The 21,503-nt window shown below is 40.1% G+C and overlaps 1 protein-coding gene across 5 annotated transcripts in view; it reads right to left on the bottom strand.

Annotated features, from left to right (window-relative positions):
• The window catches only part of CKAP5 (cytoskeleton associated protein 5), a 53,775-nt gene extending 32,272 nt beyond the window's left edge, over positions 1–21,503 (bottom strand). For 4 of the 5 annotated variants that reach the window (XM_069017291.1, XM_069017294.1, XM_069017293.1 and 1 more), the window contains exons 1-12: positions 21,393–21,488; positions 11,380–11,471; positions 10,654–10,847; positions 9,342–9,548; positions 6,742–6,913; positions 5,695–5,827; positions 5,306–5,409; positions 4,821–4,934; positions 4,513–4,617; positions 1,888–1,977; positions 1,620–1,784; positions 698–826 (exon numbers count right to left, since the gene is read on the bottom strand). In XM_069017291.1, coding sequence (XP_068873392.1) covers positions 698–826; positions 1,620–1,784; positions 1,888–1,977; positions 4,513–4,617; positions 4,821–4,934; positions 5,306–5,409; positions 5,695–5,827; positions 6,742–6,913; positions 9,342–9,548; positions 10,654–10,847; positions 11,380–11,436 — 1,470 coding nt within the window. In that variant the 5' untranslated portion in view covers positions 11,437–11,471; positions 21,393–21,488. Of the gene's footprint in view, positions 1–697; positions 827–1,619; positions 1,785–1,887; positions 1,978–4,512; positions 4,618–4,820; positions 4,935–5,305; positions 5,410–5,694; positions 5,828–6,741; positions 6,914–9,341; positions 9,549–10,653; positions 10,848–11,379; positions 11,472–21,392 lie in introns of all 5 variants that reach the window. The other variant, XM_069017292.1, reaches the window with a different exon arrangement.

Here is a 21,503-nt window from a genome sequence, read left to right as displayed (position 1 = left end):
TAGAGTGTCCCTTTCCCAGCAGTGGCTCAAACTTGACTACTCTGGAAAAAGTGTGAAGAGTTTAAGTTATTTACTTCACAAAGTTTTGTTATCCAGTGTTCCTTCAATAGTAAGGCTAACCAGTCAGTAGTATCTGCCATCACTGTATTACCAAAATAATTTTCCTAGTTCAAAATTAAGTGCATTTATATACAAAGAAAACACTGACATCCTACTGATACTTATAGATGCTCTAAAACTAAGTCTGAGCATGTTAAATTATAAAATCTTTACTCAGTCAACATACCTGTCAGGTTACACAAAAGTGTAACAATTTTGTTGTTGGAAAGTAAGTCTTTAATACCAAATCTTATGTAGTAATAAAAAATTAGACCATATGGTTGTGACCTAAAGGCTTGTTTCAGACAACAGAGAGGAACTGTCAAAAAACAAACAAAACCCCATATACCACTAACCAAAACCACAACTAAATCTCACAACCCACCTCATAGATAATACAGTCAGATACTTTATGTAAGAATGAAAAGAGTTTCAGATTCCCTGCAACATCAGTAAAATTTAAGTAAAAAAAATACATCTTCAAAAACCTGTGCTTAAATTAACCAGGCTGAAGCATCATCTTTCATCTTCTCTAGCCTAAGGTGTACCTTAAATTGATAAATGGAGCCTTTTTTACAACATTTATAACAATACTTACCCGATCAAGCTTTAGTTTGTCTACATCTGCTAGAAATGGATTCACAGCTTTCTCTCCAGCTACTTTCAAGGCAGTGCCTAATGCTTCAAATCCAGCATCTCTTACTTCAGGAGCAGAGTCATTGATATGCTGCAGAGAAAAGACAACTTTTGTCATGTGACTTGCGGCTCATATCTAAACATCTATTATATAAATCCCCTCCCCTTGTTTAAAATCTAAATCTACCAAAGAATAATCCTTAACATTCCACTGCAGAAAGAAAAACGTTGTTTTTCCCTTCTGTTTTCCTGTGTGCTGACCAAGTCTACTTTTTCTCAGATACAGCCACGTTCTCATCTTTGCGCCTCTTCCACAACAAGAGGTTGAACACTCATGCTTTAAACTTTATGACAGTTCATAAAGAATTTAAAGTTCTGCAATCCTGCTCAAATCTCCATTTTTTAAGCCAGGGATATTGCCCATAACAAGGAAAGGGCTATTTTGCAATAAGAAAAAAGTATACATTATTATTATCATTTACACTAATTAATGCTCAAACTTCACTGCCATGTATGAGTCAATGACAGTTGTTCTTTTGTTCATAGTAAATGGCAGCATTCCAACAAAAACTTGCTGGAGATGTGTGCAAGAAGCAAGTGGCAGTGTCTGGGAGTTCAATAGTTGTAAATCACTGCTTTGATCTGTTACAAGCTTAGTGAATCTACAGCTTCAAAAAAGCTAAGAAAAAGGAAACTGAATTGTTCCCGACTGACAGTCACCCTCAAGTTTGACATCAGTCAAAACTGACTCTGAGGGCTACACAGCACACAAGAACTCTTTGGTCTCTGCAGTACCTTCAGGTCTTTCTCCCCAAACAATCCAATGTTTCACAACAACACTGCCCAAGTCAGTGCCAGAGAAGTACCAACTCCTTCTGCTTTACCTTGAGAAGTGCAGCACAGAAAGGTTTTAACAGGCTTTTTGGCAGAGTAGAAGGTGTGCAGTGTCGGAAGCTTCTTGCAATGAAAAGGGATGTTTGTTGCTTAATTGTTGGGTTTTTGTTGTCCATGACTGCCAAAATATCTTCACTTATGTTCTGCAAGGTAGTCTACAGAATTGAATAAGAAAAGTCATTATTTCAGTAAAGAGAAAAGAAAATCAAAATTAGAGACCAATTCTCAGACAATGGGGAAACTTTCACTTTTACTTACTGTAAGAAAGATTGCATCAATGGCCTCCTGCAGTGCCTGCACTACCTGGGGCTTCTTCTCTTTGAATTTCTCCAAGATTGTTGGAACAACCTATGGAAAAGGGAACAAAAATGTCAACCCCCTCTTCACTCATACAACTGGAAAGCCTGATAGTGTGCGCCCTGGTACTTTGCAGAGAATTCAGTAATTCAGACATCCCTGCTGTACCCCTCCAGAAGTACACAACAGCAGTCTGAACTAGTTTATTCTTGCTGCTCTCTGATATTAAACTCGTTCCTGTCACTCAATTAACAAATACAGATTTCTGAACAATTTCATAACAAAAGGCAGACATACAAATTCACAGATAATTACAGATTAATGCTCCGGAATACAGAGCAATAGAATGGAAATAAACGATTTCACAATACAGAGTGCTGTGCTCTTGTATTCTAAGAATCCAAGAAGGCATTTAACCTGGCCCCTCTTTCCCAGCTTTCTGACAGCACTTAGCATGGCTCATTAAGAAGTCCTCATCTGATTCACAGCTAACAAAAGCAACCAGAATCCTCTCTGCGGCAATATTTTTCAGATCTATCACCTTGAAAAAGCACATCTGACAGTAAACTATGCCATACTGGAATTTGACAGCAATTTCTACCTAGTCTAGGTGCTCAGACAGTCACTGATGAAAAAACAAATACATAAAATATTAAAGGGGGAAAAAAACCAAAAAAACCCCTACACTGCAGACTTTCTCACATGCCAGTAATATGAACAGGTCCATTATAATATGTTACACAGTAAGTACTTCTGTCAGTGAGCCAGAAACATGCAGATCTTAACTGTGGAAAGTAGGCTATTTTCAAGATTTGCACAAACATAACAGTTTGTAGTTTGGAAGCGGTTGGATGCTTTACAGAAGTTATAACTTCTTGCATAACACAAAATAGATTCACCTTCTACTCAGAAGCTGACTATGGGATCTCAACCCCTTGTGGCACACCACGACCTAGGCTCAGGTGGTATCCTTTTTTGGGCTGCAACCTCCAAACTCCCAGTTCACAGACTTCAAAACTCAAAAAACCTTCAGATAATACAGATGGCACCACAAAGACCATCATACATGCTACTGAAGGTGCTAGACACCCCTACAACCTACAAAGTCATAAGGAGGATATATTTTAAATCATGAAGCCTCTGTTTTAGAAAATGCTGACAGCCAGAATTAGCATTTTTTAACATGGAAGTTAGAAGCCATAGCCCACGTGAGAGGGAAAGAAGAAAAATTAGTCCAGGGCTACAAATGCAGTCAGAGGTGAAGCTGGTACACATGTACTAAATTACAGTGAGTAGTATAGTTCTATGCATGATTTCATTACTCTTGTTAGAACACAAACTGCAGACTAACAATGCAGTCCTATATTTAACTAATAAGAGCTTATAATCATATAATTCTAGCAACAATTCTGTTTCATAACACTTCAGTGCCCACTCTCAGGAGAAGTCTACATCTCCCTCAAGTAAATAAATCCAGTAAACAAATCAAGTGAACTGCTAAAATAAGTACTGAGATTATGCAATTCAATGCTGCCATTACAGCACTGAAAAAGTCATCTTCTCAACAGCATTTGCTTGGCAACCACAGAGCTACACCCTTATTTTAGAAGCTTGGCTTTTTCAACACTAACTCTATATAGCTATAAGGGTTAACCTTCAGAAGTCAACTATAAAACAGATGCAAGAATGATTTTTAAAACTACAGACAGCTTTCAGAATGAAAGTGACTGTCCAAACTGTTGTTCAGAGTTCAGGAGACTTGAATGTTTCTGAAGCAGTGAGATTCAGCAACTTCCCAATTCAGAGACAACTCTATCGACAGCCAGGCACATCAGTTCTCTAACACTGTTTCTTCTTCTTATCACAGGAAAAATTTGACTGAGTATTTTAAAGGACACAGTGACACAGGCTTGAGAAATGAGGGAGAACTGCAACTCATTAAAAGCTCTCTTTGTTTCCACATACTGATTAAGCTTCCCTGTATCCCCTTATGTTAGCTATTGGTAAGAAAAGAGCAGCAAAGGAGAACAAATAGCACTAAGCTAGATCACCAGAACATTTTGGTACTAAAAATCTCAGAATTTTTGGCTATTTAAAGCAGACAAGAACCCCCACAAAACCCAGGCAACAAAGAAACAGAACGCTCACCACCTACCATCCCCCAACATTCAAAAAACCCAACCAACATAAAACATACACCATGGAGGTGCTAAGTAGAGCTCTGATTTAGAAGCTTTTTTTTCCACTGTGCCCTACAAATAAATGCATTCCTGTGGGGGTATCTCTAGGATGAGGTAATGTAAATAAAGTTCATTTCATGGCACAGCAATTCAATTTTCTTAGTACAGAAGACTTATATTGCAACAGAAAGTTCCACGTTGCTGAATATGAACGAAGAAGGTCCTTTCAAACTTAAGCTGCAAAGACCTAGGCAAGTATTTCAATGCTTACTCTTTCAAGGGGTAGGTAAGCATTTCTAATTGTACAAAGAATACCTTTCATAAATACCAAGGCTTGACAGGGAAAAGGGAAAGAAGGTGTCCAGCATCAATAAAATCAGGAAAAAAAGTACATACTCTTACTTACATGCCCTGCATACTGTCCAAATTTCTTTCGGAGGCCTGTAGCTAGTCCAGCAAGGCATTTGGCAGCCAAAGCAACTAACATAACATTTGTATCCTTTCCAACAACCTGAAGAGAAAATCCAAGTTTCAGAGACAGAGAAGAATTTCTTACAGTAGTCAGTGGGCCACAGATTGGGTTATTTTCACAACTGTTCCAGTTAGTAATTTTCTACTCATGAGTATTATATCAACTCAAACTTTTAAACTATCATACAAATAAATTACAAACAAATATTAAACTATATGTGCACTCTGGGTTTTATTTATTACCTTTTTGAGAGCTTTCACCAAGTCTGCATAGTCTCCTGATTCCAGCTTGGGATTTTTCACTAGCAGTTCAACAGCCTCTAGAGCTTCTTTCCTTTCTTGCCACTTTTTTGCTTCCTGCAGAGCAAATAATTTACATTAAATCTATGAACAGGAACAGTTCTGGAGAAGCACACTTGCCACAAACCATAGATTAAAAACTTTTATTCCATCCTGAGAAAATCAAGGTCTCCCTATAGTTCAACATCAGTAATTACAATGAAATATGAAATACAATCTTTTCCCAGGACATACCTCAGCCCCTTAAAATTACAGCTTTCTTGCCACTAAATTCAACTTTAGGACTTATTTGTGGTAGTCTATATTTTATTAACACTAGTCTGTTATTATCCATGCAGCACTAAAGCACACATTGCAGAATACCCATAAGTCTTCAGACTCATCAGCTACACATAGAATTAACAGGTAGTATTTAAGTTTATGCTTACTATTTTCTCATAGAAATCTTTGGGAAGCTTGGAAAGAATTTCTACAGCTTCAAGCAACTCATATGCATCTACTTGCGGTACCGCCTCTTCTTCATCATCACCTCCTGCAACCAGGAGAGAGAAATATATAAGCAGAGTGACAAAATTTTGACTAGAGCACCACCTAAAGCTCATTGTTTAGAAAGTGCTATAAGCAGCTGTGATTTTGCTATTTAAAAAGACAGATACTCTTTCATCTAAACTTCCTCCCGCAGACATTTTCTTTTTGTGTAGGGCACTCCACGTTTTGCACCAGCTTGAGTAAAAGCTCCTTTACAATTTAAAGCATTCCTTCACAAGCTATATACAAGTAATGTACTTGCCAATGGAGTTCAGAGATTGAAGTTTACCTCCATCTGCATCTCCTCCAAGTCCCTGCTGCTGCTCAAATTTTGCTTTCAGCTCCTGTTGGGAACGCAGGAACCTGGTCTGCTTAGGAGCAGCTGATGACACTTTGATCCATTCTTCTTCCAGTTCTTTTAGCTGCCAAAAGGGAAAAGAATCATTGTATCAGAGACATTATGCACATATTTCAAGACAAGCAACCCATTACAGTTTTCCCATTTCAAAACCAAGATAGCACTATCTTTCAAGGTTTTTTTTCTGCCACTAAAGGAGTGACTTCATTTCACTGTTCAGAAGTCTTTGACTAAGTATATCCACAGAACAGAATACCATTGCAAAGCATTTGTGTAAGAACAAACTGTAGAACAGTCAGAATGGTGTGGCCCTCTGTAGACACTTTGAATAAAAATGGCTGAACATGAAGGAAGCTTTCCTTTATAGCCATGCTATTATTACACACTAAAACTGAGATGAAACACACATACTGAGCTACATTTGATGAAATGGTTTGGTTTTTTTTAACCATGCCCTTTTGAAGCGAGCTACTGCTTTCCACCTGAACACAATTAACTCAAGTGGGTAGGAGGAAAGGATGCATAATTTATAAAGTTTTAAAACTATGAAATATTCTATCTATCATAATGCAATGGCACTTCCTGAAGGGCAACAGTCACATCCTCAGCATCATCAAAACAAGCATGAACAGATGCATAGAGGAAAAAACTTCAGGAAAAAAGGAAACTGAGAATGAAAATGATTGACTTGAAGACTTTCAGTTCAAGCGTCTTTTATAAGGGCAACCATCCCACTGCTCAATTTCCATCCTCAGTTTCAGTATGACACTTCACCCCACAACTTCATGTATGTGCAGAGCAACAAAACATTGTTAAAATTTCCTTACAAATGACAAAGAGTGACCAACATTTTGGGTAAAGTTACATGGAGCTAAAAAAATACATTCCAGTTTTGACTGTAAGAATGCCACAGAATCAGGGAGGATGAGCATCAAAGTGTTTGATCAAATGTTTGGATACAGAAATACTTCTGCCTACCTGAACAGAATTTATGTTCTGCAATGGAGGTCTCAAAGCATCCCTTATCCAACGGTAGATCTCCACAGCAAGGAGCTTGGCTTCATCTCGAACAGCCTTTTCCCGAGATTCAAAAAGTTTTGGCAATACTTTTATGATTGGCTTCAGTGAGATTATCTTTGAACCAAATTCACTGGAAGTTAAACACACAGAATAGCATCAGTGTCCAGGAACCAGGGAGCAATCCACAAATAAATAATCTTTTAAAAAACAGTCTGTGAAAGTCTTACAGTGCACATTCAGCAATTTTGTCATTTACTCAAACCATTATGATAGATATTATTTTGAGATGATGTACGATTTAAAGAATACATGCCCTATCAAAATTAACCTCCACACCCAGTTTGGAATTATAAAATCAGGCCTCTCATATTACTTCAAAGCACTTAATCTAATCTGGTGCTTAAATCGGCTCCCTTGCCAGGGGGGGAAAACAAAAAGAGAGGAAAGAAAGAAGCTGTCCTTAGACCAAAATTTGTATGACCTACTTGTTTTTTTGTTAAATCAGAACAGAATCTCCTTTGTCTACCCTTGGAAGCAAACTGCAGTAAAAGCATTAGTCACTTTTCCACTTGTTGGACCAGATAATTAGAGTGAGCTTAGGTCATCTTCACAGAAAACATATGTGTTGAAATATGTGCTACTGAAAAAACACATGAAACAAGTTTCCCCAGCCAATCACTCGTCCTTGACAGGAGATTCTACATGCTGCTGCACTTAATACACAAAACTTCCTGTTTCAATCACTGATGAATGAGAACACAAGAACTTTCTTTTCAAACTCAAAGTTAACTGCTGTAGTTACTAAGGCATCATAAATAAATCACCTCAAAAGCAATAAATTTTTTTGATTCAGAAACATTTCTTCTTAATTCTGAATTACCTTTTCCACCAATCACACTCTTTCTTATGGTTCCCTCCAATTCAAGTTCCACATAAAAAAGCTAGCAAAAAAGGCTGCTCAAGAACTAAAATCTACATGTCTCACTTTCTAGAAATTCTAGTGCACATAATTTTATTTCAACACCAACTTAAAAAAAATACTAAGTACAAAAACCTTCAAAAGAGGTCTTGGAAATAACACAGTTTATGTGAACAATAAGTTGCCCAATAATTCAATTTTTCTATCATGACTCAAAAAGAGAGCATTTGGGAAAAGTGCCTATGCAAACTTATCAGTATCTAATTAATATAATCTAATTTATATAACAAGAAAGAACAGAAATCTTAGCACAAGACAGAAAATACAAGAAATTAAACTAGTTATACATTCAAGCTACCCACCTAGGTACAACATAGACAAATTGTGTTATCAATGCAGAAAGCCTACCAAAGCATAAGAAAAATTTAAGTAGCAACACAGCTCAGAAGCAGAAGATGGAGTTTAAGCCAAGAGGGCTGCATGAGAGTATTTGATCTTAACATCACAAAGACAATAAAATACTGCATGTAAGAAAAAAAACAAACAGATGTGGCACATTTTACAGAAGTAGTTAGTTGAAAGATACTGAGGAAGGTTATGCAGGTTTCTAATTACACTGCACTGTTAAAAGGACATTTAACTAGATAAGCAATTTAAAATAGCTAAAATATATTCTTAAATATAGGACAGTAGTTTCACATAGCAGAATCATAGGTAATGTGTTAAGCCCAAAGGTTTATTTTAACATTACCAAAGCCTGAAACAATTAGTTTAACAAGGATCATCTCCGTGTATGCCTCAGCAAGTTCTCTAAAAGAAATACAGCATAAGGCACTCTCCACATAAATGATACAGTTTTCACATGAGCTACTTTACTCAAAAAGAAGTGTTCTGTCCATAAATTCCACAATTATCTGTTTCCTTTAAAAAAACCCCTAATGGTCAGTAAACTATACATACACCAAGTATAAGAATTTCATAAAGTCCTAGTATTTTTCACTCAAAGGCAGCAAACAAACTTGATGTGGAACCAAAAAATAATGTAACACTGAATGAAGCCTACTACATCATCTTAAATTGGAATTGATTTTTAGGGAGTACTAGCAGCTCTCCTGGTGAATAAAGGAATTATTATATAGACAATAGAAGCTTACTGTGCAATGAGCTTGGTTTTCTTTTTCTTCTTCTAAAAACACACACCATGTACCCAATTAAACATGTCCACACCAGTGAGGAAAACAGTGGTTAAAAAAAACAAAAAACCAAACTACATTTTAGTTTTCACATCAGTGAGTTTATTACAGATACTCAGAAGAGAAGCTTCACAGTCTGTAACAAGACTCACTAATCTTGCCCTTTTTTCAGAGGCTGGGAAAATGCAAGTTTGGTAAACAGTTACCATGAATGACAGAGATTCAGATGAGGCTTGTACAACATAGACAACCCTCACATCTAACAAATCCCATGATGCTGTCAACTGTTGTTGCCAAAAAATACCAATTCAGGAAAGATGCATTCTACTCAACAATAACAAGGGCCTGCTAAAAACTTAAGCAATAAAATTAGACTCCACATATTGCTGGGGTGAGGAAAAAGCAAAGAAGAAAACCACAAAAAACACCATGAACTAAAAGCTTACCTTAGTGCTTTCCTTAGTGTCTCTATACATGCTACTATGATTTTCGGGTTTTTGTTGTCCAGACCCTTTAATAATTCTTCTTGTATTGCCTCTCCTTTCTCAATTTCTATATACATTAGACATATATCTAGACCCAGCTCTTTTGCTCTGGCCTTTGGCTGATTGAACACTTTATTTACAACTCCAGATGCTACTTCTCCTGTTGTCCTGAAAAGTGAGAGAATATTATTTTTGAAACATTTATGTGAATTAAGTGTTCTACATCATTATCCACAGAAAAAAAACACACACAACACGGAAACCAGATTAAAACCCAACAAATCTTCACACAAAAGGGACTACATCTTAAGATAACCTTCAGGGAAATAACCTTTTGTAAGGGATGACTTTGACATCTGGTTTAATTAAAAGAACACAGATCATAGTTAACATGATTCTAACACCAGACTACACCAGTGAATAGTAGACATTCTCAGGAGTGTATTAACATTCTCTAGTTGAGGTTCACAAATAAATGCCATGTCCTGGATTTGTATATGTTGCAATATGCTATCTGTATCAGTACAAAATCCCAGGACAGTATTTCACATATCGTTCCAAGCTTCAGATAAACAAAATAATTTACATCACTTTTAAGTCAAGGAGTGTGCAAGGTTGTTAGATTTTTAAACAAAGCTTTGGGTTTATTTGTTTTTAAGTAAGACTTTTATTCATTTAATCAGGTCACAAAGTCAGTGGACCAAAGCACTAATCTAGCCTGTTATGTGCTTTTATTTCACCCTCAGTATGGCCTATTTCATGGGCTAGACAACAGAGAAGTACTAAAAAACATCCAGTGAAGAAATTGGCATGTATGGAGATTCATATTGGTTATGCTGGATGTAACATCATATAAACCTAACTACATTTTATTTCATGTATGAATTACACAAACATCCACCTGAAAAAAAAGCTCCTTCCTGTACAGGTAAGACTGTTTCAAACAAGAGCAGAGATTCCAGTTCATAGCACTTACACCACCACATTACTGATTTACTTTTTTTGCCATTTCAGAAATTTTTACTAGCGCCTTCAATAGTTTCTTAGAACACTGCAAGCAATTTGTGACAAATTAATATGCACATGGAGGCCATCCACAAGGAAATCCTGCCATTTGGCAAGTTCTCTGGATTAGAAAGCAAGATCTGCTCTTAACGAGAGGGATCAGAATTGTTAGTGGCCACTGCACAATTGACGTGCAGCTGCCGCCTTTCTCAGAGAGGCACATTAAACTGTCCTAACAGCCTAAGAGCAGCAAGGAAAGGCTACTTACTTCCCAGCTACATGAGCATTTTCAACATAAGCAAGAGCTGCTTCCAGTCCTTTCAGCTGAGCCACTGCATTGGAGTCAGTCACAAATTTCTTTATCAATCCAAGATACTTGGACCATTCAGGACTCTTTTCATCATCTATCTTCTGGAAGAGCTTCAGGGCTTCTTCATAACCGTTTAATCTGGCTTTCCATAGCTGGAAGCAGAAATTGGACACTTAAATGTTGTGCTAGTACAACCTTAACTCACCAATCTCATAAAGCTCTTCAACCATACTTGAAAATATACTCAGCAAGCTGGCACCTGCAGATTTCTCTTCAATGTCTATATTAATAACATGCAACAGGACAAAACACTTGTTTTTCTCCTGCCAAGAATGACCTGGATAGAGAGATGCCAGTCTTCCCCACTGCTCTTCCTAAGTTCTAGCAACCAGCAATGAGGAGGTGGGAGCCCAACAACAGTTGCAGCTACAGATGAGTAATTTCTCCACATGAATGAGTGAACTGATCTTTCCGTGCACAAGCTTACGCCATACCACGCTACTAAAATCTGCTTAATAAAGGTTATTCAACCTCTAGGCTGGATAGAGCTGATGCAGTTTCAGAGCTGTTAATACTCACACCATGTAGCTGTCAAGATTACCTAACTATGGTGTATTTAGATAGAGAAGCACTACAAAATCACCATAAGCAGATACATAGCAAGCCAAATCCAAGATTTCCTACCTTGTGTTCACATTTCTGATCAATGGGCAGCTTCATCCACTCGCTGTCGTCCCCCATTGTAAATCAGGCTCTCTCTATAACTACAGTAATTTCTGTGGAGATAAGGACAAGTTAGAAAACAGAAAAACACATACTGGGTGTATCCATAGTTATACCTAAAAATATAAAACCACAAAACCAAAAAAAACCAATCCCCCTCCCCCCCCAGTTCTGTAGCAAATCTCATTGCTAATATGCAATCCAAGGTTGTAACTATATTTAGGTACACACCTTGAAGACCAGACCACTATTTTTTAAGCCCTAGAAAATTACCAGAAGCCGTTAGAGATCAGAGAGCAATGCAGTTTGTAGTATTTCTGACACTACAAGTCTCAGTCAGTGAAAGTTTTAGTAAGCCAAAAAAGCATGTGGAATACAGCCTCACCTAAGCTTGAGGAAGAATGTACTACAGCTAAAGGCACTAAACCAAAGTGAGTTCCTATCAACACTAAACACTGACTCTTACTGACACATGCTTTTAGCAACAGGTGCCATGAATCAGTGTCAGAAAATAATCAGATGCAAGTGTAAGGACAGTCATTTTAACAATTTTACAAACAGCACAACTGAAATGAACAGTTACTGAGAAGAACAAAACCCATTTTTGCCCTAATTCTAATGTAGGCAGCATCAGCAACTGTCAACAAGAGATCAATTTCTTGCCACGTGTAGGGTTCAAATCCTTACTCATTCAAGTTTTAGTGGTTTCCCCTTCCCCCTTTCCTTTAGATTAAAATAAGAACACTATTACGGTCTGACAGATGAGATCTCAGGCTCAATGCCTGTCTCAGACTTATTGTACAACTAACCTGACTGCTCAGAAAATAATGAGAGAACATGTCTGATGCAGAGAGATCAGCAAAATGAAAATAGCAGCAGCAGTAAAAAGAGCTCCCAGTGTTATTTATACACACAAAATCAAACTAGAGATGGAGTAACACATTTCAACACACCAGTTTGAATTCACAGACCAAGCCCAAAACTCTATAACCCAACCATTTACAACAATTTATCACTACAGGCATATAAGTACACAACACTAGTAGAATGCTCCTAACAGAAATTCAGCCTATAGTAGCAAAACTGTATACTTTAGCATACGAAGTATTTCACCTAATACTCCGAGGTTCTCTGTAGATAATTAATCCCTTGAATTAGGAGTGTATTTTCACTCACATAAATTAATATAAGCAAGTTCTTCAAAGCCTTCTGGTCAGCCACACAACACTTACAGACACAGCTAACTCGATGGCAAAATTAGGCTAGCAACAGCCTACAGTAAAAACAACCTTTTTTATTCCTTCCTGGATTAGTTAGAAGATACTTAAAAAAATAACAACCCAACCTCCCAATAATTAAAAAACAAAAACCATTAAGAAACACAAAGAACTCCAAAACCCCTACCTGTCACCAATACACAGAGCCCCACAGCAAATTACACTAAGCTTGCCTTAAATATTTACAAGTTCCTATGGATGTTAATACTGTTCTCACTATAACTGCATGAACTATTAATTTGCCCAATGGCAGTAAAACAAGAGTCAATGTCAGAACACAAGTTGACTACATATATAAACAAGTGTATCCAAGCATTATTATGGTTTGTCCTTCTCATTTCCTTTCTCATCAAACAAACAACAATATGGCTATTTTTTCTTGACATCAGCACAGTGGTACCAAGTGTGCTTCTAAAGAAAAAAAAAAATCTTTTTGGGAGGGCCAAAGAACTGTAAACCACTAAGAATGAAAGGATCTGCTCATTATGCAAGAAGAAAAGCACTCAGAGTGAGGCTACCTAAAACCTACTGAACTGTTAATTCTGTTTCACTACCTTTCTTACTGTTCAACTTACTAAAACACAAAACAAAAAAAGCCCTAGTCACAGCATTCCTCCATGTCAGGAATTGACAATAAAAGGTACTCCAAATTAAACTTTACAATAAGAATACAACTCAAAGGCCATACCAACCTCAAACAATCATACGAGGTCAAAAGGGCAAGTGAGTTACTGCATCCAAACCTCATCAGCCTTTTGCAATGGATCTGCTTTCATCTGTTTAAACTCCTGCTTATGTTTTCTCTGCCCCAACCTCTCCTCTTATCCCTCCTTCAGCCAACTGAAAGAGTTCAAAATTAAATAGAAATCAGACTCCTGATTCAAACTCAATGCATTTTACCTATTAAAAAAACAACCTAACAAAAAAACCCAAACCCATCAAAAAACAAAAACCAAACACGCACACCAAAACAACACAAAAAAAGCACCACCACCACACCCAAAAGCATGGAAAAATCAGAGGTGGGGGGTAAAATATATCTAATTCTATGAAGGTGATGACTTCTCTCCAAAATTAAGAAATACGACTGAACTTACATGAAAAGGTTTCCAAACAGCCCACCTAGCAAAAGATGCAGGAGTGCCCTAGGGTGAACACAGTTTCTAGCAGTAAAATTCCCCATTAGTCAAGTTAGTTCTGCAGCCAAGTGCCATCAGCAAAGACAGCTTTGCCAGTATAAAATGAGCTTGCATTAGGAATATCTTCATTTTAATGCACCAGTATAGAAATAATGGAGTACTTCCTCAGTGTGGATGCAGACAACATACATAGATGCAGCAGTCTCTTCCCAATGTCACGTACACCTTTGTGAAGAACAAGCAGAGTGAACTTTGTAGAAAATTAGGTAGTTCTGATTCTTAATCAGAAACTTGGAACTAACTCAAGCTATTGCCTCTTTATATTATTTTTGTTCTTATTGAAGAACACATGAGGAACCAATACAGGGATAACAGATATTCACAACAAAAAAAAAAAGGGGGAAGAAAGCGCTAACACACCTGCCAGCAATAGAAACAGGATAAAATTTTGAAACCTGTATTAGACTATTAGACATCTAAACTCTGTTTTTTAGAAAACTGACAAAAGCATGAACTTCCTACTTCAACAATAAAAAGAAACATTTATTTCTCTCTGGAGATCTGTTCTGCCAAGGAAAGAAGTCTCATTGTAGGACAGTCCTCAATCAAGTACTACAAACCTCAATTCAGTTCAAACCCTAGTCAATAGCAACTCTATTAAAAAGCCTTGTCCATTACAAGACTAATACTGATTTACAATTATTTTTTCCTTACACATATACAACAGTTCACTGCCACAAAGTACAACCGCTTGCTTGTACACTAGCGATACATTACAGAATCTAGAAGAAAAGGATCTAGGATTTCCCTTCCCACATCACAATGTACTTAACTTGGGGGGATCACACATGATAAGAGAGACAGAGAGAGGGAAGTTGAATGACCATGAAACAGCATTTCACCTATTTTTTCAGTCTAGTCAATTCAGTTCCCCTACTATTTTCTGTCATTAACATCTACAATCAATACTTCAATTAAAAAATGGGTTAAGTTGCCTTCTGCACTGACTCTGCCATCTAAAAATAGTGATAAAATTATACTTCCCCCAGCAATTGACAAATCCCTCTAGAACAGAATTTCTCAGAAAGTATTCCATGGTCACAGAGAGAAAGCTCCTTCTTAAACATCCAGTCTTTCTAGCTTCATCACTGCTCACATTTGTCCAAATGCCAAGATTTTGTACTGTCTACATCTTGCATTTACAAGAATAAAAGACAGTTGCTTCTCCTTTCAATTAAGTTACTGGGTTCTGTATGATCATAGGGTATCCCACATTTGACAAAAAGGTTTTTCTTAAAAGCTTCTTTGCAAAGACACGTAAACCTCAAGTCCTTACTTCTCAACATCCAAGTAGCAAGTGGCCTCATTATGCGGTAACACAGCTAAATTCTGTTATTACTAGTGAATTTGCAGCAATGAAGCGTTTGACCTACATAGATTTTTTTCTGTTGCCACAACTTGGAACAAGCAGAATTAAGTCTTTCAGTAACAACATTCATTTTGTAAAATCCAGAAAACAATACTTCTGAAGCAACTGAGCCATCAAAGTTAGTTTTGTGAAAGACATCTGTCATAAAAGTGGTCAATAATGCAACAGTTCCAAAAGCAAGTCACCTAAGAAATCTGTAGTGGAAATGAGTAACAAATCTTTCCTGACAGTTCTTGGCAGGGCAAGTTTATATTATGGAACACTGAGAAAATGAAGACCATCAAGAAAAGAACAGGATCTTTTTAAGGGAGATCACACAAGATCTGGCAAGAGTGGAAAGCATTTACAAGGCAGCACAAATGCAAGAGTTTCAAATGTGAAAGTGAAAATTCTCAAATGAATATAAGTAAGTTTGGAAACAAGTTTACCAACACATTAAAAGATTGTGGCAAAGTATCAAAACATCAAAGTTTGGATTAACCATACACTACTCTGAACAGCTCCTACTCAACTTCCAAATAAATGCTTTTCCAGCTACAATTTTGAGAGCTGAACTGCATTAACATTTTAGGTTACAGCATGGGGTACCGCTAAGGAAAAGTCTTTCCATCATTAACATTCTGAAATGCGATTTCTTTTGAAGCATACATTCATCACCTATTATTACATTTTATTGTGAAGTGTCAGCTTCCAGACCATTTTCTACAGATGTGCAATGGCAAAATAGGAAGCCATTTTATGCTAAACAAAACCAGCTGTTTATTGATACTGATTGTCTACTTCTCCCTACTCACTTTCACCTATTGAATATTACTGTGGCACAAGAACATCATCAAATATTTTCATATTTTGAAAGATTCTCAAAAGCATTACTCAAGACTAAGTTCTGAGAAATCAAGACAGGTCTTTTTAAAGGAAAAATCTGTTTGAAATGTTCCTATACAGTAGGGCACAAATTTGGAGTGTATATGGTTGGCTGTCACATTTCAGATAAAACTGTACTTCCTGCAAGACAGATCTCTGTTAGTGCAGCCACAGTTTTCCTAGCAGAAAAAATTTTAATTTGTTTGTTTATTCATTTAATGGCAGTTTTGGGTCACATTTGCTCTTTGGCTCTGAAACAATGAAATTTCACTTTCTTAGAAGTTTAGTCCAACATGTTTTTTTGTATTTGCTAGCCAAACCTTCCCATTGGACGCAACATAAAGTAGTTCAGAAAAAAGGTTGAAGACTCAAGTAATCATAACACAGTAGGCAATAAAAATTTTACCAAATTTTAAAGGCTGTCATTTTGAATTGATAGATGAATTATAACTCGCAAGCTACAAGACTCTTGCTGAAAAAATAGCAAAACCTCAGAATAATGAAAAGAAAAAGGAAAAATGCATGCTAAAAAGAAGCTAAGGCTTCAGCAGCAATGAAATGGCATTCACGAACAAACAGCATTAAATTCTCTCTTGCCTGCTCTAACTTGTATGTCCTAACTCACCTCAGTGAAATTTTAACAGCATAAATGACAAGTTATTGGTAAGATATATAAACACTTAGTTTCTCTGGAAGGATAAGTTTTAATACATGGCCTGTGAAAGTAACCAGGGCCGTTCTTTTCCACTCATCTAAAAGTGAAAGACAATGCAAAATAAACTGACCTTCTGTTACAGCAAAGACCAAAAGCAATTTCTAACTGCATGGGTAAGCCTGGAGTGAAGCCAGTCTTACGGAGATGAGAAGGGCAAAAGGGAAAAGGGCAACCCACGGGCAAGTGCACAGGCATGCACTGACATAATTCTAAGGATGGACTGTTGGAGTTAAAGATGTCGGTGGGACTGTGCTTATAAGCTGTAAAGTCCCTCATCCCTCAAGAGGTTTTACAAAGCTCAGGCATGAAAAGGCTCATGTGATGTTCTTTAAAAGGACAGCCTGAACTGCTGATGAAGGAAAGCTCCCGCGGAGACATCACTAGCTTCCTCCTTCGCCAAGGGAAGCTCCCTCCAGCACGGCTTCCCTCTGCAACTAGCGGCGCCCCCGCCATGCCCAGCACCTTCCAGAAGAGCACCCCCTCCACTTCTGCCCGCAGCCCCAGATGCGTCCCCGCAGCCCAGCGATGTTTCCCGTTCCGCGGGTGTCTAGCCGCAGGCCGCGGCCGGGCACGGAGAGCAGGCCGCCCGCCCGCCCGGCATTGTCTCTGCCCGCCGCCTCCGCCCCACGGCCCGGCCAGGCCGGGCCGGGCCAAGCCCTGCCAGCGCCGCCGCGCAGCGCCCGCGGCTTGGCCGGGCCGGGCCGGACACTCACCCTGACAGCTCCGGGCCGGCTCCCGGCGGCAGCAGGCGGGAACCACGGGCGGGCCGGGACGAGCCCCTCCCCGCCGCGGGCGGGGCTCGGGGCGCCGCGGCCGCACCTGGGCGGGAGCCGGCCCGCGCCGGGGCCAAACAAAGGCGGGCAGGGCAGGGCAGGGCAGCGCCAGCCCCGCTGCGCTGACCCCGCAGCAGCCCCGGGCACATCGCGCTCCCTTCCCGCCACCGCGGAGCAGCCCCCGCGGGGCCAGGCGGGCGGCAGCGGGCGCTGCCCGGCCCTGCCGGCGGCTGCGGTGCCGCCTCCCGGCGGGGAAGGGGCCGCCGTGCCGGCGACCAGTGACCAGCTCGGCCCGCCAGGCCTGCTGTCCTCATGAGTCATACCCCGAACGCCCATACCCGTCAGAACAATTACTACTCTAACACAGGGAGCTGCGGTCATACCCGAGTATGCAGCAGACATTATCCGAGGCCACCAATCATCCAGCAATCCCTAATTGAAGGAGGGAGCGGTTCTGAAATCCGACAGGAGGAACGAGGCCAGCCGTGGGGAAGGAGACACAGTGCCTTCCAAAGGAGGTACGAACGAAGAGCCTATACCATCCCCGCGTTTCATGCTGCTGCGAGATGTGTAATGACAGCACTCTGGTGGAGCTGATTCATCAGCAATCTCTCTAGCCCATCGTCTGACATTTTGAGACGCCTTTTCTACAGTGACAATAGCAACTGAAGATGCTGGTATGGTGGAAACTGGCTGTCACTAGCTTCCTCCTCAGAAGAGCATCAAGCCATGTGATACAAGGCTGTATTTCTCCAGCCATCTTTTTAGCTAGCTGAAGAAAGAAGCCTCTTCTAGGCACTGCGAGCACCAGCCATGCTCCCCACTGAATAACTGTCCAAGTTACTTTTCCTACCACCTCACTCTGCCCCCTGCAACAGGAAGGCATGGACATGCACAGCAGATTCTGCTTTTCAATCGAGCTGTCATAGAGACAAGCCCAGATAATGTACAACTGCTCAGGTCAAGAGACTCTTTATTCAAACAAGCCAGAGCAACACTGCCTGGTGCAAGGCAATATTTAGTTTAAACACAAGGGTACAGGGCTTTTCCATATCACTTCAGAACTCCACCCATATAACATGAACCACTGGGAACATTCTACAACAAAGCATCAGCAACGACAGCAACACCTTATTAGTCTTAGGCTATGTTGTCTTGAACCAACTACTCTGCTACAGATGCAAATGGCTTTAATGCCATCCTACTCTGGCAAAGACTTGACAAACCATTTACACTAAATAATTTACAAACAAATTAGCAATACAAGTTTATACATTTCTTTTATAAACCATATAAGGACAGCTGATGGTAGTGTGGAACAGAGAAGTAGGAACAGGGAAAAAGGGAACCAGATGAACACTGACCATGATTTTGAAAACCTTAATTAGATGGTTTGCAAGCATTTACATCTCTCACGTGTCCTTCCAATCATACATCCTACCCAACAAAATCCTCCAAATTAGATAATTAAGATAGGTATCTCTACTCCACAGAACATTCAGAGCAATTTCTAATTGTGTGTAATGTTGAAGATGTGTGTTAAGTGATGTACAAGAAAGGGCAAACAGAAGTGCTACATCTGCAGATGACAACTGGGTAGCAAAAAACAAATACAAAAAAGGATTGACTGAAGGAGCATACAACATGCCAAGTGCATTTCGGCTGTAAATTTATCACCGAACACACAGAGTGAAACAATTTATAACATTACACTGAAATTCAGGTTTTCTGCACTGACTATTAAACAAAACAAGATCTTCCCATTTCAGCAGACACTGATATGAGAGCACAGCCCCACCGTGGCAGATCATGTTTTCAGAAGCAGAGGCCCAGCTTACATAGCTGGCCCATACAAGGGAAAGGACAAGAGCCAGCATGAAAGTAAAGTCTGACAAAATACAAGTCCTATGTGTACAAGAACCAGGAATCATGTTCCATCACCATGCATTCCCTTTTTTTATATAAGGATATCAAGGGAGAAGCTTTCCATCAATACAGATCTAAAGCAGTCTGAATAACTCCCATACTTCTGAAATTTAAATTTCTGTTCAAGTCATCACATAATCGTTTCCTGTAGTAGGTCCCCTAGTTAATGCACCCAACTTTGTGGTTTTGAGAATTACTTTCAATACATCTACAACCATTTGGTCAGAAAAGAGTCTGTCATACCTGAAGGCCGTTTACCAGGGATTCTGTTTTGATATATCACTCTCTCAATGTTGCTTATAAGGCTTAGCCCTATCACAATTCTTGAAGAAAAAAGAAAAAGAAAAAAAAGGTGAAGCTATAAGTTCAATATGGGGGGAAGCTACCAAAACAGCAAAGTTTAAAGAAAAATCAAGCCTGAGGCAGGAAAACCAAACCAAATTCTAAATTTTGCACTATCAAGTGATCTCATGTTGGAGACCAAAGAGTCAAAACTATACAGGCTAGTTGCACTCAATCATTCTTCCTTCTAAGCTGCACCTATCTCAAAGTTTTAGTAACAGACTTTTGTGAGCAGACTTTTAGAATATTCCAGTTATTTGAGACTCCATGCATTCTGAAATAAGCAGCTTTACAGTTTCAAACTAATAGATTCACTGAAAGCCTGTAGCAATGCTTTCTTTGATATATCACAAATACATAAGAAAGGGCTCCCATAGCTGGTAGCTCAACATCCCGACAGCTACTCATCCCCTTCTCACCTGCACAAGGCAACTGTAACTGCACTGCAGTTCAGCAGATATAGCAAAAATTCAAACACTAAACACAAAATAAATCAGCGAAAAATAAAAATCTCAATCAGATAGATGATACACAGCAAACATAAATCAATTAGAAAACCGTAGCTTTAAAAAAAATTTTTTTTTTAATTCTTAGAACAGAATCCAGGTTTGCTTAAGGTGCACAGAGGTATCGTTCCTCAGCCTCTGTCATGCAAAACTTCGGGTCTCCCACTGACAGAGAGCCAAATTCAGGAGGAAACCCCTCTGTACACCAACCAGAAAATTACTGTCTTTGGAAGAATCACAAGACTGTCTGATTCAGAAACAAAATCAAATGCAATGGTGGAAAGGTGTGTGTGCAGAAGCATGGGACATACATTTCTATCCAGCCCCTCTTCGCATACACTAGAGAGAATCCAACAGGAAGCATCTACTGGTGAGAGGCTCTGGCAATCTTAACAATTGCACCCAACAACGCAGCTGCAGAAATAAGAGATGAGCTCGCGCCTCTTGTTTGAAGACTACAGTCACCCCAGAGAACGTTTTTCTTAGGACATTCTGGAGGGGGAACAAATCCTGCACGCAGCCTCGGGGGACAGAAGGCGTCCGGTCCGCTTCTCCCCCGCGGGGTGCCCGGTTCCCCCGCAAGCCCCCGGGCCCACTCTGCCGGCCGCCTCCCAGGGAAGGCCCCCACCAGCAGCCCCAGGCCCACAACGACGACAGGACGGAAGCAACCGCAGCGGAACCGCCGAGCCCGCGGCTCCCCCCGGCCCCATCGCCCCTCGCTTGGCGGGCGGCCTGAGCGAGCTACACCTCCCCAGCGCGGCGCGGTACAGGCCGCGGCCTCTCACGGCTACCAGCCGCAATCCTCAAGCCGCCGGGCTCTGGAGGTGGATGCCGGTGCAGCCCGCGGGCCCAGGCCATCCCCATGGGGAGATATCGCGCCACTAGGACTACGCCTCCACACGGTCCCCGGGAGAAACGGGGAGGCTCGACCCTGGCGGCGGGGGAAGGCCTACCCACCCTCCCACGGGCACGAGGAGCGGACAGGAAAGGGATCGGGGCTCACCGGGGAAGGGACAAGGACGGCGGGGCTCACCTGGGCCCGGCGGGTCGGGCCGGCGACGGTCCAGCGGCTGCTCGGCGGGGTTTGAAACCGCCAGCACCGCCCGCACCTCCC

The sequence above is a fragment of the Aphelocoma coerulescens genome, chromosome 5 (assembly GCF_041296385.1).
Source record: "Aphelocoma coerulescens isolate FSJ_1873_10779 chromosome 5, UR_Acoe_1.0, whole genome shotgun sequence".
Classification (NCBI taxonomy): domain Eukaryota; kingdom Metazoa; phylum Chordata; class Aves; order Passeriformes; family Corvidae; genus Aphelocoma; species Aphelocoma coerulescens.
The sequence above is the reverse complement of the archived record's forward strand: the minus strand, read 5'-3'. Positions and strand labels throughout refer to the sequence as shown.